This window comes from Lepus europaeus, chromosome X (genome assembly GCF_033115175.1).
Source record: "Lepus europaeus isolate LE1 chromosome X, mLepTim1.pri, whole genome shotgun sequence".
NCBI classification, from domain to species: Eukaryota; Metazoa; Chordata; class Mammalia; order Lagomorpha; family Leporidae; genus Lepus; species Lepus europaeus.
In genome coordinates, this window is record NC_084850.1 from 129344954 (window position 1) to 129371644 (window position 26691).

General features: G+C 45.5%; 1 protein-coding gene across 3 annotated transcripts in view; it reads left to right on the forward strand.

Annotated features, from left to right (window-relative positions):
- Positions 1 to 26691, forward strand: part of SH3KBP1 (SH3 domain containing kinase binding protein 1) — a 384249-nt gene that overhangs the window by 344766 nt on the left and 12792 nt on the right. For all 3 annotated transcript variants that reach the window (XM_062183964.1, XM_062183966.1, XM_062183965.1), the window contains one exon: positions 26046 to 26155. In XM_062183964.1, coding sequence (XP_062039948.1) covers positions 26046 to 26155 — 110 coding nt within the window. The remainder of the gene's footprint in view (positions 1 to 26045; positions 26156 to 26691) is intronic.

The window sequence follows — 26691 nt, forward strand, 5'->3', positions numbered from 1 at the left end:
AGGAGTATTTGAGACTGCTCACCAAAGGAGTGGGAAGGGGGGGCTGGCTGCGGCGGCAGCCCTACAGGAGACTGCTCGCTGGGCCTTAGGGACAGATTGGATTTGGGAGCAGCGAGGAGGAGAACGGTCTGTTAGTCCTGAGGTTTTAGGCTCAGGTGACTTGGTGGGGGGAATGACGTGGGTAGAAATGAGCGTGTGAGAAGCAAGAGCGGGTTTGGGGGAAAAGGTGTCCAATGTAGCTGAGCATGTTGACTTTGAGGCTTGGCCGGACGTTGCCGAGTGAGTCGTGGGTGGAGGCTGAGGCGAGAGACGGCAGGGGTTGGCGGCAGAGACGAGGAGCTTCCCGGCCACGGGAGAGAGAAGGCAGGCCTGGCATCTGCAGCCCTGGGTTTGGGTGCTAACTGCACTGCTTCCTGGCTGGGTGGCCTTCCGAATTTGACACGAACACTCTGAGCTGCAGCTTCCTTATCTGTCAAGAGTGCTACCATCTCTGTCAATGTTCTCCCTTTGTCTTCTGGAAGTATGTCAAAGTATTTGGTGGGATGCCAAAAATACATACATGCATGCATACATACGTATATACATACATACGTACGTACATACATAGTGCTGCATATGAGTAATGCTGCTTGGTTAGATGCGGTGGTTGGGCCCAGAAGATCAAGTCCTTCCATGAGGAAAGGGAAAGAGCCCAGGGCCGAAGACCAAACCTCCACCAGGTCCACATTTAAGGGCCAAGCAGCAGCATCTTGTCACATCCCAGGAGCCAAGAGAGAAGGGGTTTGAGTGGAACGTGTTTAGTTTCAAAGGCAGGCAGCAATGGCCTTTGGAGGAGGACTGGATGCGAAGAAAAGGACACGGCAGGACACTGCTGTCTCTCTTGAGGGCTGCTTCCGCACCATTTCTTCATGGCTGTGAATGAAGGAGGACGTTTTTTCTGTAGCAGAACGTTTTGTTAGTGAGTCAAGCAATTGAAGCTATCCGAACGTGGGCTGCAGTGGAAAGCGGAACGCAGCCCTGCAAGCCATTAGAAGCCATCCGTGTCCGCTATAAATAAATCTGTGTTTCCTCTTAATAAAGCAATAATTTAAAATTATTATAATATTAAATTAGAGAACATGGCTTTTTCAGATCTCGTGTGGGCAGCTACCAGCATCTGTCAGCCAGAGATAATTTAAAATAAAATCAATTGGTCCAAACCCAAATTGTTGATGTCAGTTTGAGATATTGTTTGTATCAAACTATGCAACCATATTTCAAGTAACATAATAGAAAATATGGAAGAGCTCCAACACAGGCCTGTGCATGAATAGAAATGAAAATTAAATAGTCCAGTTTGCTCTTGCTGACGGAAGAATCTCTGTTCCAATTGAATGGGAGATTATAGGCCACAAAGTCAAGTGCCATAACATTTACTTTTATGATGCCATATATTGTAGTTCCCATCGTGTGGCAGGATTTATTGTCCCACTTCATACTGCCGAGAGATTGTCAGCGCCTTTCTCACTGAGCGCTCACTGAGCAACCAGCCTCTAGCTAGGAAGACACCTGTGCACCAAGCACCTGGTTTCACCCAACTGACTCAGAGAGAGCCCTTGTCATTCCTCCTCAGTTGCTTGGCATCTGCGTTTGAGCTGATGTTTATTCCGTTCTCACCAGATCTCCTCGGACTTCCTGTCTGTGTATCCGTATGCAGACACCGCCCCTTCCTCACTTGGCGAAGTGTCCTTTGAACTTGACCCACACAAGCTCAAAACCTGACAAAGCACACCTTCCACTGAAGTCAGTTTGAGGGCCAGGTCGTCAGGCTTGGGACCCAGGAGGGTTTGGAAGACTGACTTCTACCCATCCTCAATGTCTTATGGGTACTCGGGGCCTGTGGCTCCTTTGGACTGGGAGATGCCTATGGCCTCGGAATGCTGTTGATGGCCAGTCCCGTTCTGCAGAAGTTCTGAGACCAGACTGTGGTGATGGTCGCACAACTCTGCACGTTTATCAAAATGACCAAGTTGTGCACTGAAACATCAGTGAAGTTTCTGATGTAGAATTTACACATCAGTGTTGCTGCTAAAACTGAGGAAATGTGCTAATTGAAATTTGCCTGACGTTCACTCTGAGTGCCAGTGTTAAAAACGATAAGTATGTACTATCCTCTGTGTGTCAGGTGAGACGTGCCCCTTGGCCCCACTTTGGAAAATAGTTGCTTTGGTTTAGAATAATAACCACTGTATTAGTGATCTTCAGTTGTGTGTAAACCAGTTCCTTACAAATAGAATCATGTTTTCAATGTGTTAAAGCTCTCTAAAAGGGGAATCATTTTATAATGCAAATAAGTAACCCTTAGCGTTTGCAGTATGTGACTGTTTGATGCTGTTTTCTTAAATGGAGGCCTGCTTGGACATTGATGCTTAGCTGGTTACAGCAGTGGTAACAGAATAATCCTAAAGTATTTGAAAGGCTTGAATGTCTTCTGAGCGTATTTGGGTTTGAAACATGCCTTTATAATTTTGATTCCTCCTTAAGGTCCAATTTGCCGGTACTTACTTCTGAGGAATGTAACTGCCTGTGTAATATCCAAGTATTTGAGTCATCCCTCTAATACAGTGGAGAACACTCTTCATCTCCCTTCTCCCAGCTTCCGAGGCTCTAGTGTCAAAATAATAGCAATAAGAACAAGAAGAAGAAGGAAAGAAGGAAATAATGTTCACTGGGTGCCTACTCATCACAGCCCTAGGAGGAAGGTGGAATGGCTCATGTTTGTAACAGAGGGACAGGGAATAAAGCAAGCAGGGTAACTCGGGCGAGGTCAACTGGCTGGTAAGAACCACAGGTGACATTGCCTCCAGGTCTCTCTGACCCTTGAGCCCAGACTTGTCAGTACATGAGGGTGCTCTACATCATTGGCACTCAGCTGCTCTCCCTAGTGACGTTTGGTGCTGTCTAGAGGTATTTTTGGCTGTCACATCACGGGTGTGGGGGTGGAGGCCAGGGATACCACTAACCGCCCTGCAAGGCCAAGCACAGCCCTCACAGACAACAGAGTGACTCAGCCCCAAATGTCAGCAGCACTGAGGGTCCAGAAAGCTGGTGTGTGTCGAGATGCCAGTGGGAAGTTGATTGGGAGCAGCTGGGCTGAGGATGGGCGTCCCCTCCAAGCGCAGCCTTGTGTCCCTGCAGTGGCCTCACTTCCTGCGAATCTGCAAAACCGAACTGGAGAATCATTTCAGAGCTTTGGGAAACCAGTGGCTTCGTATGTATAGCAAATAAATTCGAAGCAATTAATTTGAAACATCAACCAAGAACACGGCCATGACCTTTGAGAATAGAGATCGTCCTCAGGCTTCATAGTAAGTTACTTGCCCTAGAGAAAAAACGATGCAATCTGTCTGATTTTTCACAAAAGAGAAGTGTTGTACTGGGGATTAGAGAATTAAAACCTGGTGTTTAATTGAGTTACATAAAAAGGCAGCAAACACAAAATTTGATCAATGCTGAATCTGTGTTCTCTATACAGGACACGTATGAAGCAATACTGCCATTGACACAAAATTTTTGTTACTATGACATGAAATCTCTGTAGATAAGTGACTAAATTCTTGTTTTGTAACTTTTATCTTGAACTATCAGACATCATTTCTAGGGGTTTCTTGGACAGATTTTGGAGGGAGACTTCAGTCCTTGGGCTCTTGCTGTTTCTGCCCTCTATAGTTATGGTCAACAATATATATAATTTTTGTAAACATCCCCTTTTGGCGTGAGAAAGGCAGTTATTGGTGTTTGCAGCTTTCAGGTTGTTAAGCGATTTCTCAGGTTTAATGCGACAACAGATAGTGTGTCCCGCCTGCTGTACGGAACTGCTTGAGTGGCATTTGGAGTGTTCCAGATAGGCCGCTGGCTGAGCACCTCCCAGCCCACTCGGGGTTAGTTGCTCAGACTCGACAACCTTCATCCGAGAGCCACGGCTCGCTCTCACAGACACTCTCTCCTTACCTGCGACCTTCAGACAGGGCCTTTGGGATCAGGGACGTGGCTGCCGCTGCCGAGGCTGAGGACCGGCAGAGCCATCGCCGCTGTGTCAGTGTCAGTCCGTGTATGACAGCGTGGGGTGCGCGTGTCGGGGCGGCTGTGGCTCTGGCCCCTATTCAGGGACGCCGCTCGTGGTCAGACTTCAGTTTCCTCCTGGAGTACTTTCCCGCGTGAAGCCGGAAGGGAAGAGGGTCCAACGCTTTATACAAGGCGACAGAAGCGAGTGGCACTTCTGGTTGATTCGTTGTGAACTTGGGGGCAGGTTCGGTTTCCTCCTCACAGTTGTGGAGACTGTTAACACAGAAGAGCTGCTCTGCCTGGCCTTCTCCCTGCAGCACCTTAGACCTCACCTGGTCCCCAGTCTCTCAGGGCTCATGGGATAGGTGCGCTGCCGAGACAACAGGGTCAGGCTGGCTGCCCGCGCTCAATTGCGCAGGCACCTCCCAGCCCCACACCGGACTTCTCATCCTGATTGTAGACCAAGCCTCTCCACTTACACACCCTCACCCTAGAGACGGTGCTCCTCCTGGGACCCTCAGTGCGCCCTCTGCAGGGCCATCATGACCTGGGCGGCCCAGTGTGGTGGGATTCCGTGATGGCCTTACCCCATCCTGTCCACGATAAACGGGGAAAGGCTGGTTTGAAGAGCCTCATGAAGATTATAGAGACACGGGGGCAGATAGTGACAGATGTTGCATCACTTCATGGCAGTGATGTAGTTGATGGTATGTGTTATTCCAGAAGAGAGAGCAAATAGTGCTGGGTGCTGGATGTGATTGGTGTCAAGGAAAATGACTGGGGAGGGCTGCCTGGACACTGGGAGTGTGGAGAGCATTGGTTCAGGTGGCTCTTGGCCTGGAGAAGTGCTGGCAGCCATGGGGACCTGCAGCCGCAAATACTCGCCTGTGTGCCGAGCTGCAGTATCCTCCCGTGGTGTTTTAGTCACCTGCCTCTCTATGGACAGTGCCCGTTCTTCATTCAGCCCAGTGGCTTCAGTGCCTCTGGTTTTACTACCGGCCAAGAATATTTTCAGCCTTGAGAATACGAATCTGGAGGTGTACCCACTGGATTCAAAGTAGTCTATGTTCCGCAGAGACCCGTTTGGTGCTGGGTTGGACACGTGGCCTGGTGGTTAAGACTCTGATTAAGGTGTCTGCATCCCACATTAGCATACTTGGGTTTGAGTCCTGGCTCTGCTCCCAATTGCTGCTTCCTCCTAATGTGTATCCTGGGAAGCAACAGGTGATGACTCAAGTCGTTGGGTCCCTGCCACCCATGAGAAGACCTGGAATGAATTCCTGGCTCCCAGCTTCAGCCTGGTTCAGCCTTGGCTGTTACAGGGATTTGGGGAGTGAAGCAGCAGATGGGAGCTCTGTGTGTCTCCTGCTTGTGCTCTCCATCTCTCAAATAAAAGAATTTTTGAAAAAGGGAGAGCGATATAGTTACCTTTGCTGCATGCAGCGTGCTCAACAGCTACAAGTGAATGTAGCGGCAAGAAGGAAGCAGGAGACTTGGAGAATGCACATGGCGTTTAATTGGCTTGGGACGTCCTGCTCCCTCTGCCCGCTGGCTGTGGCCTCACAGACTGGCGGAGCCTTATCCTCACTTCTGCTTTACTTGGGAATATCCAGAGGGATATGCCTACCCTCTGCCGGAGAATCATGCTCACACAACCCCTTGTCCTGTTGAAAGCCTGACGCACAAATGATGCTTTCTTATATTGTGCACTGTTTTATTTTTATCACTTTATTAAGTGGATTATCAAAATCCCTCTCCAGCCATGGACTCTTGTGGAGGCATGGCCTGGAAACCTTGGCCAAGGTTAGCAGCCTGCTAACTTTGGTTCATGAAATGAGAAAAGTGCTTAGCAGTTGGGGAGTGAGGGTAGTGGACCCCATTAAAGGTAACTGGATCTGGTGGTGACAAGCTAAGGATAAGGCAGTGGAGGTTAACAGCATGTCCTGATTTAGAGCCACAAGAAGCCTCTTTACTGATCTTGGCAGTAACCTATAGTGACATTCCCTGCACCTCTACAGGTCTGTATCATCTCTCCCTCAAGTTCATATGAGTACTCCTGGGAATGGCAGACTAATTTTTTTAAAAAATTTATTTATTTGAAAGGCAGAGTTACAGAGAGAGGACAGACAGGCATACACACACACACACACAGAGGTAGAGACAGAGAGATCTTCCATCTGCTGGTTCACTCATCAAATGGCTGCAATGTCTGGGGCTGGGCCAGACTGAAGCCAGGAGCATCTTCCAGGTCTCCCACATGGGTGCAGGAACCTAAGGACTTGGGACATCTCCACTGCTTTCCCAGGCGCATTAGCAGAGAGTTGGATCAGAAGTAGAGCAGCCGGGTGTCAAACGGGCACCCATATGGGATACAGACATCGCAGGCAGCAGCTATGCCACAGCACCGGCTCTGCTTCTAATTCTTTTAAAAAGAAGTTGGGGTAGGCATTTGGCATAATGGTTAAGACACCAGCTAGAACATCCATATCTCTTATTGGCATGCCTGAGATAAAATCTTGATTCTATTTCCAGTTCCAGCTTCCTGCTAATGGATACCCTGAGAAGCAGCCGTGATGGCTCAAGTATCTGGGTCACTGCCAACCATGTGAGCTCTGGGCTCCTGGCTTTGGCCTGGCCCTGCTCCAGCTGTTGTGGGCATTTGGGGAGTGAACCAAAGGATGGAAGATCGATCTCTCTCTCTCTCTCTCTCCCTCCCTCCCTCCCTCCCTCCCTCTCAAATAAATAAAAATAAAAGAATTTTTTTTATCTTTTATTTAATGAATATAAATTTCCAAAGTACAGCTTAAGGATTACAATGGCTTCCCGCCCATAACTTCCCTCCCACCCACAACCCTCCCCTTTCCCGCTCGCTCTCCCCTTCCATTCACATCAAGATTCATTTTCAATTCTCTTTATATACAGAAAATCAGTTTAGTATATGTAAAGTAAAGATTTCAACAGTTTGCCCTCACATAGCAACACAAAGTGAAAAATACTGTTGGAGTACTAGTTATAGCATTAAATAACAGTGTACAGCACATTAATGACAGAGATCCTACATGATTTTTTTTAAGAAATTGATTAATTTTCTATGTAATTTCCAATTTAACCCCAAGTGTTTTTTTTCCATTTTCAATTATTTTTATATACAGAAAATCGATTCAGTATATACTAAGTAAAGATTTCATCAGTTTCAACCCACACATAAACACAAAGTGCAAAAATACTGTTTCAGTACTAGCTATATCATTACTTCACATTGGACAACCCATTAAGGACAGATCCCACATGGGACGTAAGTACACAGTGACTCTTGATGTTGATTTAACAGGTGCAGGTGTTGGACACAGTGGTTAAGACCCTGCTTGGGATGCTCCCATCTCGTATCAGAGTTCAAGTCCCAGCTCCACTTCCAGTTCCAGCTTCCTGCTAATGTTCACTTTGGTAGATGGGAGCTTGCCAGCACCTTCTAGCATTTGGGGGCCCTCCTGTTCCTCCTAATCTCTGAATCCTCTTGAAATTAAGTAGCTTATCCTTTTTTTTTTGTCTCTTTACCTCAGTTTTGTTACTTCTGTTCCTTTCACCTGGACTGGAAAATTTGGCTCTTTCTAAGGCATAATCAATGATTTCTTTGACTTCTCTCCTTCTTTCTTTCTGCTTATAAAAGATTTGCTGGTCATATCAAAGTTTTAGTTATTGTTAAAGGGTTGTGAACATATTTTTTATACAGTTTTAAAAATTGTTTACCTTTTCTAATTTTTTTATTCCCAGAAACCATGTATTTCATAAATACAACTTTAGGAACATAGTAATTCTTCACACCCTACCCATACTAAACATCCTCATTCCTCCTCCCTCTCCTATTTCCATTCCTATTTTTTACTAAGATCTATTTTCAATTAACTTTATACATGTAAGATTAACTCTATACTAAGAGAAGAGTTCAACAAATAGTATGAAAAAAAAAAAACAAACCTGTTCCTCAATAGTAGAGACAAGGGCTGTACAAAATCATCAGATCTCCAAGTATCAATTTCACTTCTATAGATTACTGTTTAGGGATCAGGGAGAACATATGGTATTTGTCCTATTGGGACTGGTTTATTTCACTAAGTATAATGTTTTCCAGTTGCATCCACTTTGTTGAAAATGACAAGATTTCGTTTTGTTTTTTTTTTTTTTTACTGCTGTGTAGTATTCCATGGTGTACATATCCCATAATTTCTTTATCCAGTCTTTAGTTGATGGACATTTGAGTTGATTTCATATCTTAGCTATTGTGAATTGAGCTTCAATAAACATAGGGGTGCAAATAATTCTTTTATTTGCTGATTTCATTTCCCTTGGGTAAATTCTCAGGAGTGGGATGGCTGGGTCGTATGGTAGGTCTATATTTAGATTTTTGAGGTATCTCCATAGTATCTTCCACAGTGGCTGCACTAGTTTACATTCCCACCAACAGTGGATTGGGGTACCTTTTTCCCTATATCCTGACCAGCATTTGTTGTTTGTTGATTTCTGTATGAAAACTACTCTAACTGGAGTGAGCTGAAACCTCACTGTGGTTTTGATTTGCATTTCCCTGATGGCTAGTGATCCTGAGCATTTCTTCATGAGTCTGTTGGCCATTTGGATTTCCTTTTTTGAAAAATGCCCATTGTTTGTTTTTGCTGTTGTTTAGTTTCTTGAGCTCTTTATATACTCTGGATATTAATCCTTTATCAGTTTCATAGTTTGCAAATAATTTTTTGGTGTTTTTTTTTTTTTTTTGCAAAACAGAAGCTTATCAATTTGATGGGATCCCATTTGTCAATTTTGGCTTTTTTTAAAAATCATGTTTTTACATATATTTATATATATACATATGATTTATTTATTTGAAAGACAGAGTTACAGAGAGAAAGAAAGAGGAGAGAGAGAGAGAGAGAGAGAGAGAGAGAGAGATCTTCCATCCATTGGTTCACTCCCCAAATGTCTGCAATGGCTGGAGCTGGGCCCATAGAAACCAGGAGCGTGGAGCTTCCACCGGGTCTTCCATGTGGGTATCAGCAGGGGCCCAAGGATTTGGACCATCTTCTGCTACCTTCCCAGGTCATAGCAGAGAGCTGGATTGGAAGTGGAGGAGCTGGGACGCGAACCAGCGCTCACATGGGATGCCAGCACCACAGGCAGCCCTGCCCGCCACGCCAGAGCAGCAGCCCCTCAATTTTGGCTTTGATTGCCTGTGCCTCTGGGGTTGATTCCAAGAACTCTTTCCCCATGCCACTGTATTGCAGGGTTTCTCTGCAGTGTTTTCTAATAATCTGTTGGTGTCAGGTCACAGATTTAGGTCTTTGATCCATTTTAAGTTGATTTTTGTATAAGGTGTAAGGTAGGGGTAGGGGTCTTGCTGCATACTTCTGCATGTGGAGATCCAGTTGTCCCAGCACCATTTGTTGAAGAGACTGTCCTTGCTCCAGTGATTGATTTTAGCTCCGTTTTCAAAGATAAGTTGGTTGTAGATGCATGGGTTGATTTCCGGTGTTTCTATTCTGTTCCATTGGTCTCTCCCTCTGTTTCTGTACCAGTACCAGGCTTACTTGGTTATAACTGCCCTGTAGTATGTCTTGAAATCTGGCATTGTGATGCCTCCAGTTTTGTATTTGTTGTGTAAAATTACTTTAGCTATTCGGGGTCTCCTGTGTTCCATATGAATTTCAGCATTGTTTTTCTATGCCTGAGAAGAAGGTCCTTGGTATTTTAATTGGGATCATGTTGAATATGTAAATTGCTTTTGGTAGTATGGACATGTTGATGATATTGATTCTTCCAATCCATGAACATGGAAGATTTTTCCACTTATCTTCTTAAATTTATTTATTTAATGTTTTGTAATTCTCATTGTAGAGATTTTTTATAATATTGGTTAAATCTGTGCCAAAGTATTTGATTTTTTTTGAGGCTATTGTGAATGGGATTGATTTTAGAACTTCTTTCTTAGCCATGGCATTGTCTGCGTACACAAACGTTATTGATTTTTGTGTGTTGATTTTATATCCTGCCACTTTACCAAACTCTTTAATGAGTTCCAATAGCCTCTTAGAGGAATCTTTGGATGCCCTATATATAGAATCATGTCATCTGCAAATAGGGATAGTCTGACTTCCTCCTTCCCAGTTTGTATTCCTTTGATTTCTTTTTCTTGCCTAATGGCTCTGGCTAAAACTTCCAGGACTATCTTGAATAGCAATGGTGAAAATGGGCATCTTTGTTTGTGTTTCCGGATCTTAGTGGGAATGCTTCCAACTTTGCCTCATTCAATAAGATGCTGGCCATGAGTGTGTCATAAAGTGCCTTGATTGTGTTGAGGGATATTCCTTCTATACCCAATTTGATTAACATGTTCATCATGAAAGGATATTGTACTTTATCAAATGCTTTCTATGCATCTGTTGAGGTAATCATATGGTTTTTTATCAATTTGTTAATGTGATGTATTACATCGATTGATTTGCAGATGTTGAACCATCCCTGCAAACCAGGGATAAATCCCATTTGGTCTGGGTAGATGATCTTTCTAATGGGCTGTTGGATTCGATTGGCTAGTATTGAGAATTTTTGTGTCTATGTTTATCAGGGAAATTGGTCTGTAGTTCCCTTTCTGTGTTGTGTCTTTTTCAGGTTTAGGGGTTAAGGTGATAGAAGGAGTTTGGGAGGATTCCCTCCCTTTCAATTGTTTTGAATAGCTTGAGAAGAATTGGAGTTAGTTCTTCTTTAAATGTCTGGTAGGATTCAGCAGTGAAGCCGTCTGGTCCTGGGCTTTTCTTTGTTGGGAGGGCCTTTATTACTGATTCCATTTCTGTCTTGGTTATGGGTCTGTTTCGGTTTTCTGTGTCTTCGTGGTTCAATTTAGGTAGGTTGCATGTGTCCAGGAATCTATCCATTTCTGAGAGATTTCCCAGTTTGTTGGCATACAAGTCCTTGTAGTAATTTCTGATGATTCTTTTTATTTCTGTGGTAGCTATTGTTATATTTCCTTTTTAATTTTATTGATTGGGGATTTTTCTCTTGTTTTTTGGTTTGTTGGGCCCACAGTATGTCAATTTTGCTTATTTTTTCAAAAAACCAGCTCTTCATTTTGCTGATCTTTTGTTTTGTTGTTTTTTGTTTCAATTTTATTTCTTCTCTAAATTTATTTATTTTCTCCTACTAATTTTGGTTTGGTTTGCTATTGTTTTTCTATGTCCTTGAGATTCATTGATAAATTATTTATTTGGTGCCTTTCCAATTTCTTGATGTAGGCGTCAATTGCTATAAACGTTTCTCTTAACACTGCTTTTGCTGTATCCTATAAATTTTGATATGTTGTATTGTCATCTTCATTGGTTTCCGAAAATGTTTTGATTTCTCCTGTGAGCCACTGTTCTTTCAGGAGCATGTTGTTCATTCTCCATGGATTTGCATAAGTTCTAGAGATTGAGTTGTTGATTTTCAGCTTCATTCCATTGTGGTCAGAGATGATACATGGTATGATTTCATTTTTTTGAATTTTCCTTGACTTGCATTATGGCCTACCATGTGGCCTATCCTAGAGAAAGTTCCATGTGCTGGTGATAATTTGTATTCTGCATCTGTAGGATGAAAAGTTCTGTAGATATCTCTTAAGTCCATTTGGTCTGTACTGTCAGTTAACTCTGTTTCCTTGCTGATTTTCTGTCTGATCTGTCCATTGTTGAAAAGTGGGGTATTAGAGTCCCCCAGTACTATTGTTTGGGAGTCTATGACTCCCTTTAGGTCCATTAACATTTCTTTCTTTCTTTCTTTCTTTGACAGGCAGAGTGGATAGTGAGAGAGAGAGAGAAAGGTCTTCCTTTTTGCCATTGGTTCACCCTCCAATGGCCGCTGCGGCCGGCGCATCGTGCTGATCCGAAGCCAGGAGCCAGGTGCTTATCCTGGTCTCCCATGCGGGTGCAGGGCCCAAGGACTTGGGCCATCCTCCACTGCCTTCCTGGGCCACAGCAGAGAGCTGGCCTGGAAGAGGGGCAACCGGGATAGAATCCGGCACCCCAACCGGGACTAGAATCCGGTGTGCCAGTGCCGCAAGGTGGAGGATTAGCCTGTTAAGCCACGGCGCCAGCCAACATTTCTTTAAAATAGCCAGGTTTTCTGTAATTAGGTGCATATACGATTACTATAGTCACATCTTCCTGTTGAATTGATCCCTTAATCATTACATAGTAACCTTCTTTGTCTCTTTTAACAGTTTTTGTGTTGAACTCTATTTTGTCTGATATTAGGATGGCTACAGCAGCTCTCTTTTGGTTTCTGTTAGCATGGAATTTCTTTTCCATCCTTCCACTTTCAATCTGTGTGTATCTTTTTTGGTGAAATATATTTCTTGTAGGTGGCAAATAGATAGGTTTTGCTTTTGAATCCATTCAGCCAGTCTGTATCTAACTGGAGAGTTGAGGCCATTTACATTCAAAGTGATTATTGATAAGTAATGACCTGGCCCTGCCATTTTTCCAAAAATATTCTTGTTGTTTACTTTGGATTTCCTTTGTACTTTTACTGGGAGATTTTCCATCTTCATGTTCTTTCATAGTGCTGACCATGTTTCTGTGTAGCACATCCTTAAGCATCTTTTGTAAGGCTGAACAAGTGGTGACAAGTTCTTTTAATCTATCTTTGTTTTGGAAGGTGTTTATTTCACTTTCATTCATAAATGAGAGATTTGCAGGGTGCAGTATTCTAGGTTGACAGTTTTGTCCTCCTAAGACTTGGAATATATCTTGCCATTCCCTCCTAGCCTGTAGAGATTCTGATGAGAAGCCTGCTGTGGGGTCTGGTGCTGTGGCATAGCAGGTAAAGCCACCGCCTGCAGTGTTGGCATCCCATATGGGCGCTGGTTTGAGTCCCTGCTGCTACTCTTCAAATCCAGCTCTCTGCTTTGGCCTGGGAAATCAGTCAGATGGCACAACTCCTTGGGCCCCTGTACCTGCGTGGGAGACCCAGAGGAGGCTCCAGGCTCCAGGCTTCTAGCTTTGGATTGGCCCAGCTCCAGCTGTTGTGGACACTTGAGGAGTAAATGTACCTCTCTACCTCTCTCTACCTCTCTCTACCTCTCTCTCTTTCTCTCCCCCTCCCCCTACCTCTCTGTAATTCTGCCTTTCAAATAAGTAAATAAATCTTAAAAGAAAAGTTAGCTATGAGTCTAATTGGAAATCCTCTGAAAATAATCTGGCATTTCTCTCATGCACATTTTAGAATCTTTTCTTTATATTTTACTGGGAATAGTTTGACTAAAATGTTTCATGATGAAGATCTTTTCTGGTCATGTCTGTTAGGAATAGGAATTCTGTGTGCTTCCTGTACTTGGACATCCCTTTCTTTCTCCAAATTGGGGAAGTTTTCTCTAATTATGTAAATAAACTGCCTTCTATTCCATTCTCTCTCTCCACACTTTCAGAAACTGCTAAGACCCATATGTTGGGTCGCTTGATAGTATCCCATAAATCTCCAACACTGTTTTTTAGTTTTCTAATTTCTTCTTTTTTTTTTCCCTTTGGTCTGACTATAAAATTTCCAGAGATTTGTCTTCTAACTCAGATATTCTTCCTTCTGACTCACTGAGTCTGTTGTTAAGGCCTTCCACCACACTTTTTATTTGATCTATTGAATTCTTCGTTTACAATATTTTATTTTGATTTTAAAATTTCAGTTTAGTGGGAAAATATTTTCATGTCATGTGTGGATTTATTTTGTGAATTGGCTTCTGATTACTTCTAAGTAATCCTATGATCAGTTTTTTTAATTCTGTTTCCAGCATTTCTTCAATCTCTTCATCTTCTCATTCTAGTATTGAAGTGTTGTGTTCCTTTGGGGATGTCATGTTATCTTTCTTATTCTTGTTTTTTGTGTTTTTTTATTTTTATATTTTATTTATTTGAAAGAGTTACAGAGAGAGGTAGAGACAGAGAAAGAGGTCTTCCATCTGCTGGTTCACTCCCCAGATGGTTGCAATGGCCAGAGCTGTGCCAATCTGAAGTCAGGAGCCAGGAGCTTCTTCTGGGTCTCCCACATGGGTGCAGGGGCCCAAGGACTTGGGCCATCTTCCACTGCTTTTCCAGGCCATAGCAGAGAGCTGGATTGGAAGAGAAGCATCCGGGACTCAAACCAGCACCCATATGGGGTGTCGGCGCTTCAGGACAGGGCTATAACCTGCTGAGCCACAGCACTGGCCCCTCTTATTCTTGTTTTTTGAATTTCTGCATTTACTTTTTGGCGTTTGTAGAGGTACTTTTTTTTTTCTCCTGTGATGGCTTTTATCTTTGGATTATACCTCTGTGACTTAGTGGAGTGTCTAGTCTTTGGGTGAATACACATAAGTGTGTGCTGGGTGTGGCCTGGGAGCTCTGTTCAGTGCTCCAGGGCGAGGGGAGTGTCCAAGATGACACCCAAGGTGGGTGTGGTAAGTCTTTTTTTTTTCAGGGGAGGTTTGATCAGCCCTGTTGGTGTAGTCTTATGCTCACCTCCTCTCCTCCAAGGAGACCAGTGCCCAGGTACTAACCCCAGTGGGTGCAGTATTCATCCCCGCTGCCGTAAGAACCACACAAAAGATCTGTGCAGTGCTCATTGTAAGCATTGGTTGGACAGCAATGACTCTCACCACGAAATCAGGGAGACCTGAACATGTAGTTCCATCCACAGTGACTGCTCAGAGGCCCAGCCAACCCCGTGCCCTCCCTTGGAGCCACAGTGTTTTCACAGTCCATCCCAGGACACAAGGCTCCTACAGTCATGAGCGCCCAGCCCCCTGCAGTTTTCTCCCTAACTCTTCTCTGAGATTGTACTCTCTCCACTTTTTTAAACTATCTTCCTCTAGAGTAGAGCAGTAAGCTCCCTCCTTATTCTGCCATTTTGGAATCCCTCATTTACCTTTTAAAAAGTTATGTTATTTCAAAGCCCAAATTCTTTTTATTTTTTTAAAATTTTTTTCAGTTTCAAATTTATTTTAATGATATGTACAGGAGTTAACAAATTACAATTAAAACAGAATCAGTTATGTTAATTCCACGTAACTTAAAATCATGCAGTACTTCCTGGTTAAAAACAACAGCTTCATTCATATACAAAATGTATTTTGAGATTCATCTTGAAATTTTTGATATATTCAAAGCCTAAATTCTTCAAGAGAAATGTTAGTGCACAGGATATTTGCCATCCTATTTTGAGTTTCTAGAGCAAATCATGTAGTGACAAGGTAGTTCTCCAGCGTTCCCCAGGAAGGAGTGGGATATGTTAGAGAAATCATGGTACACTTCGATTTGAATCTTTGCTCTCCAAGTACCAGGTTGCAAATTCTATTTATAAATCTATTTGTTTCTAATTCTTTGCTTCCAACAAAATTCAAAGAGGTATCTACTAAGTTGTTGATTGTTAAAAATAGTTCTTGACGGAAAGGGGAGGGTTGTGGGTGGGAGGGAAGTTTTGGGAGGGGGGAAGCCATTGTAACCTATAAGCTGTACTTTGGAAATTTATATTCATTAAATAAAAGTTTAATAAAAAATAGTTCTTGATGATGCCCAACCAGTCTGATTTTTGGTTTATAATTTGCAGAGTTCAGAGCATAGAGTGGCATTGTGATAAAAAAAAATTCTTTCCATTCTCATCTAATGATATTTATGTGAACAGAGTTTCTTGGCATTTATATCTCTAAAATGAAAACTGGGAATAGAGTCAGTACCAAACATTTCTATTCTAGGAATGGTATTCTAATTAATTAACTAGTTAAATTTCTCCAGAATGTTAATATATCACGCTTTTACATTTTGCAGTAGATATTACTAAATGGCATTATGAACCATCTCATTCTGAATTAAATAATTATCATCCACACCCACATGAAGTATTTGGGCAAAATACCTAATAAAACTCTACTCTCGGCCAGCGCTACGGCTCACTTGGTTAATCCTCTGCCTGTGGTGCCAGCATCCCATATGGGCGCCAGGTTCTAGTCCCGGCTGCTCCTCTTCCAGTCCAGCTCTCTGCTGTGGCCCAGGAAGGCAGTGGAGGATGGCCCAAGTGTTTGGGCCCTGCACCCACATGGGAGACCAGGAGGAGGCACCTGGCTCCTGGCTTCGGATCGGTGCAACGCGCCAGCCATAGCAGCCATTTGGGGGCGGTGAACTAACGGAAGGAAGACCTTTCTCTCTCTCTCTCTCTCTCTCTCTCTCTCTCTCACTAACTCTGCCTGTCAAAAAAAAAATTCTACTCTTTCCTGCTTGAAATTATTCATCAAAATATGTGATATGTGTGTGTACATGTTTTAATCATCTGTATGCTAGTAATAATTTTCGTGTCAACCAATCAGAAAAAAATGATTTTTACACTTAGAGCCTTATTATTTTATAAAAATAATCATAAATTTCAATTACTATGCATATTTTTGTATCAGGAAATGATGATAAAGAATTAACAAAAGACTTGAAATATGATATTAGTTTAAAGTTCAGGAGTAAATGATGAAAATACGAATTCATGGAGGAAAAGCAATGTTATCAAATTTCCAATGGTTAAGATCTTACAGGCAGGCGCTGCGGCTCACTAGGCTAGTCCTCCACCTGTGGTGCCGGTACCCTGGGTTCTAGTCCCGGTTAGGGTGCCAGTTCTGTCTTGGTTGCTCCTCTTCCAGTCCAGTTCTCTGCTGTGGCCCGGGAAGGCAGTGGAGGATGGCCCAAGTGCTTGGGCCCTGCACCCACATGGGAGACCAGGAGGAGGCACCTGGCTCCTGGCTTCGGATCAGCGCAGAGCTGGCCATGGCGGCCATTTGGGGGGTGAACCAACGGAAGGAGGACCTTTCTCTCTGCCTCTCTGTCTCTCACTGCCTAACTCTGCCTGTAAAAAAAAAATCTTACAATATTTTTCAATGAATGATGATTGTTAAATTGCTGTGATATCCACCTATATCTAGTGTGTGTGTGTGTATAAATATATTTATGAAAATAATGTATATTTTACAGTATCAGTATTAAAAATCCAGCAGAAAATACGTCCTTTGTGACTAAAAGTTACATAAAATTTTAGATGTCATCTTAAGAAGAGTGAGAGGATACATGTGGGTTTCCAAAACTATTTTAGAAAGTACTCTGGCAAAACAATCAAGCTCACTAGGCTCAGAAATAGATCCTTTTACACTTAGGTGAATATTTCTGTTCTAGGAATGGTATTAATTCTCGTTAATTAGATTAATTTATACAAAGGGCATTGATACATTCATTACACATTGACGTTTTGTGATAGTGATCAGTGCCATTAAAAAAAGGATGTGTGCGTTTACGTTACTATGAACAATAGTGTAACTACTATTGATGATGGAGAAATGCATTAGTTATTACATCATCTTGCATAACAAATTTGGACTTGAAGTGAACAAATTTTAAAGTAATGCAAATGTGGAAAGCCACTTTCCCACACTTAACATTACTTGTGCCTCCTCCCCTCTCCTTAAGGCTAGACTTCAGTGAGAACTGCCCCCTTCCCTGACTGCTTAGATCTAAATGAGGCCCTATGCTGTCATTGCTAATTTCGTCTTTTACCTTTCTTTCACAGTAACTTACAGACTCTGTAATTATACATCTAAAAGTGTGTCTCTCTCAGTGGCTTCTCAACTCCGTGTGAGCGGGAACCATGGCTATTTTTTCACTCCTGTTGCCCCTGTGTTGAGCCCAGGACATGACTCATACTGCATGCTCAGTACCTATGCACAGAAGGAATGGCCCAAGAGGAAATGAGAAGATGCAGGGTCATGATGTAGGCAAGTACATCAAAAAGTTCATAGAAAAATGGAATTGAGACACATTTACTGTGGTGCAAAAAATTTGAAATCCATGCATGCGTAGTTCATAATACGCATTTTCCGTGAACCTTTTGAAGGCTTCTCATAAGCATGAGTTTTTGTTTGTTTGTTTGTTTGTTTGACAGATAGAGCTGGACAGTGAGAGAGAGAGAGAGAGAGAGAAAGGTCTTCCTTCTGTTGGTTCACCCCCCAAATGGCCGCCATGGCCAGCTCTGCGCTGATCCGAAGCCAGGAGCCAGGTGCCTCCTCCTGGTCTCCCATGCGGGTGCAGGGCCCAAGCACTTGGGCCATCCTCCACTGCCCTCCCGGGCCACAGCAGAGAGCTGGACTGGAAGAGGAGCAGCCGGGACTAGAACCTGGCGCCCATATGGGATGCTGGCACCACAGGCGGAAGATTAACCAAGTGAGCCAGAGCGCCGGCCCCAGGCATGAGTTTTGACAGTCTTTTTCTCATTAAATTTTCATTTATTTGGAAGAGAGGAAAGAGGGAGAACAAAAGAATGAGAGAGAAGTTGCTCCCATTTGCTGGTTCATTCTCCAAATGCTATCAATGGCCAGAGCTGGGCCCAATGGAAGCTAAGAGCTAGGAACTGAATCCGGGTCTCCAGTCACTTGGGCCATCAGTGCGGTCTTCCATGGTCTGCACTAGCAGGAAGCAGGAAGCAGGAGCCAGGGCTGTCTGTCAAACTCAGGCACTCTGACATGGGATGAGGCACCTTTGCTGCTCGCCTGAATGCCTGTGCTAGATCTCAAAGTTCTTTTGCGCCAAAATAAATACGTCTTTCAATTCCAGTTTTCCATGGACTATTTTTTAAAGATTATTTATTTGAAAAGCATAGTGAGTAAGAGAGAAAGTGAATGAATGAATGAATATGAGAGATACAGATCTTCTCTTTGCAAATTCGTGCCCCAAATGGCTGCAACATCCACTGTTGGGTCAGGCCAAAGCCAGGAGCCTGGAACTCCATCCAGGTCTCACATGTGGGTAGCACAGTCCCAGATAATTGGACCATCATCCGCTACTTTCCCAGGAGCATTAGCAGAGAGCTGGATTGGGAGTGGAGCAGCCAGGACTCAAACCAGAGCTCCTATGGGATGCCAGTGTTGCAGGTGGTGGTTTAACCTGCTGTGCTACAACCCTAGTCCCGAAGTTCCCTCCTAGAGCATCATTGCTACTAGCCATGTGTGACTGTTTACATTTAATTTAAATAGTTGCACTTATCCTTATTTCACGTGCTCAGTAGTCACATGAAGCTAAGACTTCCATCATCACAGCCAGTTCTATTGGACAGCACTGATGTAGAGTGATTATATTTTCCTTCTCAAAATTATGGCTAGACCTGGAATGCAGTAGATACTCAATAATTGTATGATTGACTAAAATGAGTACATAAAGTATATTTCCCTCTTATTTTTGTTATTTTTTTTTGCAAAATTTACTTTATACTGAATAACCAAATATCCTTTTTTAATTGCCTAACACCTTAAATTTCTTGCTGGAGACTTCCAGCACATTTGAATAAAGTAGGGGGAAAAAACCAATTTGTTATCTGCATACAGAGCAATTCCTTTACAAAAGAAAATTACAGCCCCTAGTATCTTGTTCTTGTTGTGGAAACAGTTTTCGGAATTCACGTGTCACAGTCAGGTGAATGAGAAGTGAGGCGAGTATCCCTCCTTTCCGTCTGCTGTTCTGCGGGGGCAGGAACGCCACGGACGTGAGTTGTTCTGTGAGCCTGTAATGTTGTCGTAGTGGCCTTGAGCAGCTTGCTTAACCTCTGGCTCCCCCACTCTCCCTTTGTGGAATAGTGTAGTGTTCTCTCAACATGAACATCAGTGAGGATGAAGTAAGTGTGTGCGTGCATGCGAGAGAGAGAGAGAGAGAGAGAGAGAGAGAGAGAGAGAGAGAGATGCAGTAGTGGGGTAGCTGGCCCCGGAGCTGAAAACAGTAATTTAAAACTTGCTTACTCTCGGCAGCTGCACCCCTGCATTATAACTGCCAACCCAGCCCCAGTCTGCGCCGGCCTTCCACGTTGTGAAGGGTTTACTTCCCCACGGCATCTGAACGTGGCTCGCTTGTGGCTTGGTGACTCGGCTAGCACGGGCGTTCATTTGAGCCCTGCTAATGGGCCCGTCAGTGTGGTGTGCACACATTTTCCACGCTAGACAGGTGGCTACTGTGAGGGTCCGATGTGCCCCTTCTGTCTACCCGGACTTGTGGTGCTCCTCCATCTACAGAGAAGGTGCCTGCGGCCCAAGGAGTTCGGCTGCTCTCATCTTAAACCTTAAAGAGAGGGGGATGCCTAGCTTTGCCTTTAGATCCCTGTTGCCAAATCCCACAACTCCATTAATAGTATCTGAAAACAAACTTCTGACTTGCGCGATTTGATAGGGTTTTCTTACAAGATAACCCTTGGAAGCTCTTGGCTCAGATAATCTCTCTCTCTCTCTCTCTCTCTGTCTCTCTGTCTCTCTGTCTCTCTGTCTCTCTGTCTCTCCTCTTCCACGGCTGATGGATGGGACAGCTAAGTCAACAAGCAGTGTCAGCACAGGGTGCTGAATTCTGAGATCAGAGTGATGGCTGGGTGGAGTGGCATCCAACCCAGGCTTTAGGGTGCAGCTCAGCTCTTGGAAGGGGTCCAGGCGTGTACCAAGCCTCCATGGCTCCAAAGGAGTTAGTGGGGGGAGAGACAGCCCTGAAGAGACTTACTGAAGTCAGCACGTTGCACATCTCTGGTGGCAGCGTGGGGAGGAGGGGTTGATTTGAGAAACCTAGCACAGTGGTTCTAGGCAAGTGGCCGTGACCCGATCTCCCCTGCGTGGAGGAGGGGTGGTTGCCGGCCTTCGCCTGTCACAGACTTCCATCCGAGGGCTCTGTCTGGGGTCTGCAGTAGGGAGCGCCCATGAATAAGCAGGGCCATTGTAGAGCTCCCCCACGGTTCCGTTGGTGACAGCTGGCCCGTCTCAGACTGTTGACTGTTTCTCCCATTTTCAGTGCATGTGTTTTAGGTCGCCTGTGGTCACTGGTGCCATTCCTCCCATCCGTGGAAAATGAGGCTACATTTTCTAGTTGAAATAAATAGGGTGTGACTGAGGTGCATGGAAAATGGGAGACTCCATGTGCCACGAAGAGTCCAAGGCCCCTTCCAAGCCAGCTCCATCCGTGGGACAGGGATTCTCCCCGAGTGTCCCCGTAGAGGCTTTGTCTTGCAGATGTCACCACAGCCGAGCACCTCTCACCCTTAGGAAACTAACTTTTTAAAAATACTCCAGCATTTGCCAGCCCAGTGATTTTTGGACTGGCTTGTGGGCAGCAAAACCTTTTTTCTATTAAGAGGAAAAAATCCCAGCCAGGCTGAGAAAGCACGTATCCAGTTTCAGCTTGATTCATTTCAAAACCACCATGAAAATTGGGACATTTTCTTCGCACCACACCGGGTTAGTCACGGCAATTCTGCGTTCATCATGGCTACCATGGCCACAGTCGTGAGGAGCACTCTCTGTGCCCTGGAGAAGTGATATGACAGCGCCGCCATGTGCCTTCCCTCCCCGGTCAGAGAGCAGAAGCGTGTTGCAGTTTGCCGTTGGGCGCAGGGACCTCACGCCTCGTCCGTCTGTTTCTTTATGGCAGTTTGGTTTGGTTGCCGTTTTCAATGAAAGTGCACTTTACAAGCGACAACTACAGAAAGTCTGCTGACATGGGCAGGAACAGGGGAAGAGTGGCTCCCCGTGAGGCACTCTGCCCCTGCTGTTAGTCTTAAGTGACACAAACATTTGCCACGTGCTTCAACGTGCGTAGTTTGTTTCAGCGTAAGCCTCAGCCCATAAAACAAAGCGGATCAGCCAGGCGTTTGATGCAGCCGCCTGGACAACGCTGCCTTCTGCACCAAAGCTGTCTCCCACCAGCCTCCCCTCACCCCACACCCCACACCCCATACCCCATACCCCACACCCCACAGTCTTGCGGGGAGCCACATCTCTAAGCTGTGCTCCTGGAAGAAGAGGCTTTTTTTTTTTTTTACCTTGAGATTGTGTGTTCATTGTTTGCTTGTCTCTTCACTGATAGACTATGGAGTGTGTTTTTCCTGGGCATGTGCTAGGCTTTGAAAATGCCCACACAGTGGGTTAAAGCCCTAGCCTGCAGTGCCAGCATCCCATATGGGCACTGGTTCAAGTCTCCGCTGCTCCACTTCCAATCCAGCTCTCTGCTATGGCCCGGGAAAGCAGTAGAAGATATTCCAAGTCCTTGGGCCCCTGCACCCACATGGGAGACCCGGAAGAAGTTCCTGGCTTTGGCGGATTGGCCCAGCTCTGGCTGTTGTGGCCATCTGGGGAGTGAACCAGCAGATGGAAGGGAGATATCTGTCTGTCTGTCTCTATCTCTGTCTCTCTCAGTTTTGCCTTTCAAATAAGAATACATAGATCTTTTTAAAAAAAAAAATCCAAAAAAAAAAGAAATAAAAAGAAAAAGAAAATGCCCAGATGAGCTCCTGGCCTCCTAGGACTCACAGCCTAGGCGAGGCCACCTGACGTCTGAGGCTGTGTCACCGCTGTCCTTGCTCCCCTCACGCCCCTGCCATGCCACATTCCCCAGTCCACTGTATGCACCAGGTCACTTCTCGGGCCACCTTCCTCGCTGCAGCGTTAGTGTCTGACCCACCGTCGATCATCGGAGCCTTTGGCCAGCAGTTTCATCAAATGCTCCAAACCTGGGTTGTCCCCAGCACTGGGAACACCTTGCCATTCACCTGCTGGCCGCTCCTCCACTCGGCCGCATCCTTGGTTATCGCTCTCCCTGGCCTCTACTGGAACATGCTCCCCAGACTTTACTGCCACCTTCTTATCACCTGGGGAGACTGGCACCTACCCACACCCAGGCTGCACCCCAGGCCAAGCAAGCCAGTCCCTGGGCTGGGGTCTAGGGCTGCGATTTTGGCTTTGTGTTTTAATTGCCCAGCTGAGTGCACCGTGCAGCCAAAGAAGAAAGGCAGAGGTCATTAGCCTGTAGTTGTTCTTTAATGACTTTGCCCTGCTCAGCTTTTGCCTCCAGAGCTTGTTTCCGTTTCCTGGACACAGCCATGACATAGATTGCCCAGCTCAGTCCCTGGTAGCTCCCCGCCAAGGCACTTGGCAGTGACCTGTTGCTTGGAACTTTGAACGGCTGCTCTTCCATCTCGTCTCCTGCCTTCCTGCTCAGCTTCGGCTCCTCAGTTTCATGCCATCCCCATCTCCTCCAGGAGGCCTTCCTGCCCTCACCCTGATTCCCTTCTCCCAGAGGGGCCAGGGGTCTGTATGGGTAACCTGCTAAACTCATTGTCTAGAGGGGTGTGCACAAGAAGAGCAAGAGCAAAACATAGGAGGGGGAACGATTTGGAAATGAATTCTCCAACAGTAGGGGGCTGATTAAGTAAGTCACGGCTACGTGGCCATAGAGGATTCTACAACAATCAAGATTTGTGAAGAGTTTTCAGAGACGTGGCATCTAAAATTAAGTGAAATAAGCAAAGTGCACCATTGCATATAACATGAGTTATGCTGTCTATTGATAGAAAAAAAGCCTGCAGGAAAATATACTAAAATACCAATGGTGGTTGTCTGGATGTGGGAAGATGACAATTTACAGTTGAGTTTCTTTTGTTATTACAATTTCATGGACTTTTATTTTTTAAAGGATTTATTTATTTATTTGGAAGTCAGTGTTACAGAAAGAGAGAGAGGTCTGCCATCCACTGGTTCACTCCCCAAATGACTGCAACATCCGAAGCTTGGCCGATCCAAAGCCAGGAGTCTGGAGCTTCTTCCAAGTCTCCCACATGAGCAGCAGGGGCCCAAGTAGTTGGGCCATCTGCTGCTGCTTTTCCAGGCTGTTAGCAGGGAGCTGGATCAGAAGTGGATTAGCTGGGACTCAAACCAGTACCCATGTTGGATGTTGAAGTAGCAGGCGGTGGCTTTACCCATCACACCACAAATGGCGGCCCTGGTTTCATGGACTTTTAAAAAAAACATGCATTGAACATGTAGAGTTAACGGGGGAGGGGAGGATGCTAGATGATAGCATTTTGTCTCAGCCCAAATGTGTCATGGGGAGTTAGCAAAGATTCTGAGAGGGATCAGTCCAGTGAGTCAGCTCTGGAGAAGCGCGACCCAGCAGAGGACATCTCTGGGCTGCCTCGCCCAGGGCCTTCTCAGCGCCCTGCTGAGGTGCCTCACGGAGGTGCTGGGTGCTGATCAGCTTCTTGTTGGCCGCACAGCAGCACTGATATTTTTCTCGGCCATCTCTGCAGATGGTTAACCTTTGATTACACCTGCTTTGCCCTGATAAGAGGAGCTAATTGAGTAATTATTCGTTCACCAAGGGCTAGAATAATGTCACTTAATAGAATCCCAGGTGTAAGTGAATGGCTTCCCCAACCAGTGATTTGTGCTTGGTTTTGCATTTTCCACTAAAGGACATAGTTTGCTTGTCTGTGCATCCACAGAATAAAGCGTTCACACCGCCAGCCCACTTAGAACCATCAGCAAAGGTGTTCTCCCCCAAAGTAAGGGGAGGAAACCTCACATCATTTCGGTATTAACTTCTCTGGCCTGAGCCAGCATATTTGCAATTATGGCAGTTAGGATATTTTCATCTACAAATAATGAGTATCTGACTAAAACACGCTCAAATAAGAGGGGTGTGTTAATTTCCTGTGGCGCACTGCCTGAGCGCTAGGTCAGCACGGGTTTGGGCAGGTGCCTCAGCACGGTTGCCAGGCACCGAGGCACTTTTAATTTTTCTGCTCTGCTAGTCTCGGGGTCTCCAAAACGTTGGCCAGGCCTCTCCTCCTGGCCCTAAGTTGGCTGCCACAGCTCCCGGTGTGCTATCCTTACATAGTAGCACCTCAGGCAGGAAACGAGAGAGACAGTGACACGAAATACCTTCTCCTCTCCCCGCCTCTCTCCAGCCAGAGATGCGTTCTCTTTCCCAGAGGCTCTCAGTAGGCTTCCCTTTATTTGTCAGTGACTCAAACTGGGTTCCACAGCCACCTTTAGACCAGTCCCAGGCACACGTAGTTCAGGTCAGGGGCTGAGCACTTTATCCTGAAACAAAACCGGGCCCCCGTTAGAAGAAAGAGCGGGGAATGGTTTGGGAAGGCAGTGGCTGCTGTGCTGTTGGGATCACCATCTACTTGTCTGGAGTAAATGGCATTGCCCCAGTCACAGCGGGACCAGCCCTTTCGTGCTAGCCATTCCCTTCAGCATGTCTCGCACACGCACTCTTGGTTTGTCAGTCCCCCGGTCTCGGAGAACTGGCTGGCCACCTAGCCTGATCGTTCAAGAAGGTGGCAAGGTAACTGCAGAGGCCTCCCTCCCCACACACAGCAGGTGCCGTGGCGAAGTGGCTGAATGAGTCTGTGTTCGTCTGAGGCTGTGTTGCACTGGGATGTAAGCGCTCTGAGGGCAGGGCCCACATCTGCTGTGCTGGCTGGTGTAGCCTCAGGATCTAGCACTCTGTGTGGCACCACATAGGCAGTAGCCGCGCAGGGAATGGATGAACACACTGATAGCTGCAGAAGCCAATGTCTCCACCGAGTAGCGCCTCTGAAGGCAGAGCGGGGCGGGCTCCACGAGTTCTCTGCAGAAGTGCAGGCTTTGTCTCCTCCTGGGGGAGTTCACTGTCTGCCATCAGGGTGAAGGCTGATGGCCAGACTGTCGCGGCCCAGCCGGAGGAGCGCCTGCCCTCCCTCCTGTCTTCGGAAATCAAGGCGCAGCGTGCACTTGCCCGAGGCTCTTAGACCTCGTGATCACAGGGTTTGCTGTGGAGACCACAACGGTGTTTTATCTACTAGAATGGCCTTGGGTTTGTGGAAGAAAGAGGATTCTTCCTTTAATCCTCTTTCTGTAGCTTTTTAAAGATTTATGGATATAGCTATTGAAGGGAAAAAGAAAAGTCACGTTTCTCTTCCATGCTAGCTCCTTAAACTGCGGAGGCAATGATTATTTCATTCAGATCGAGTACGTTTATTGAGTGACCTCTGAATGCAAACAGCCTTTGTGAAAGGTGAGGCGCGAGCCACGTGGGAAGGACAATTATTAAGGAAACAGGGGCCTTGTGCCGTACTCTGAGAACCTTTGCTCACTCTTGTTTTTGCCCTTAAACGTCTCTGTTTTACTTTCGTTTTAGACCTAGAAGGTTTTGACTCCGTGGTGTCCTCTACTGAGAAACTCAGCCACCCAACCACAAGCAGACCAAAAGCGACAGGGAGGCGGCCTCCGTCCCAGTCTCTCACATCTGTAAGTGGCTCCTCCTCCTCTGCAGGTGACAAGCAGGAAAGAAGATGAAGGACTCGGGCTGGCTGAGGATGCTTCCGCAAGTAGCTGGCTGGAGGGCTCCCCAGGAGGGGAGGCCATGCCCTACGTGCCAAGCACTAGTGATCTGAGGACCTGCTTGGACCAAGCAGTGTTTATGTCTGTTTACTCAGTGTGTTTCTGCCACCAGGTGGCTACTCCCTCTTCCCCTCTTCTTTTGCTCCCCTTCCAGAATGATTCTTGCTTGAACCTGAGATGAAGCTGGTTGAGGGGGAGGGGAGCATGTTTCATGGTGGGGAAAGGAGAACGAGGCTGGTTTTTCTAAACAAAACAAACCTTGACTAAAGACCTGCCGCCAGTACAGCACCAGGCAGTGGCTGACTCTTCATCTCCCAAAGCTCCATTGTCCACACCTCCACCCCACAGAACCCCACGCAGACCTTCTGGGAGGTCTGTATAGGACAGACCAAGCAGAACACTTGTCATAGGCCACAGAAGTTTCTTGTGTGGATCCTTTTGAA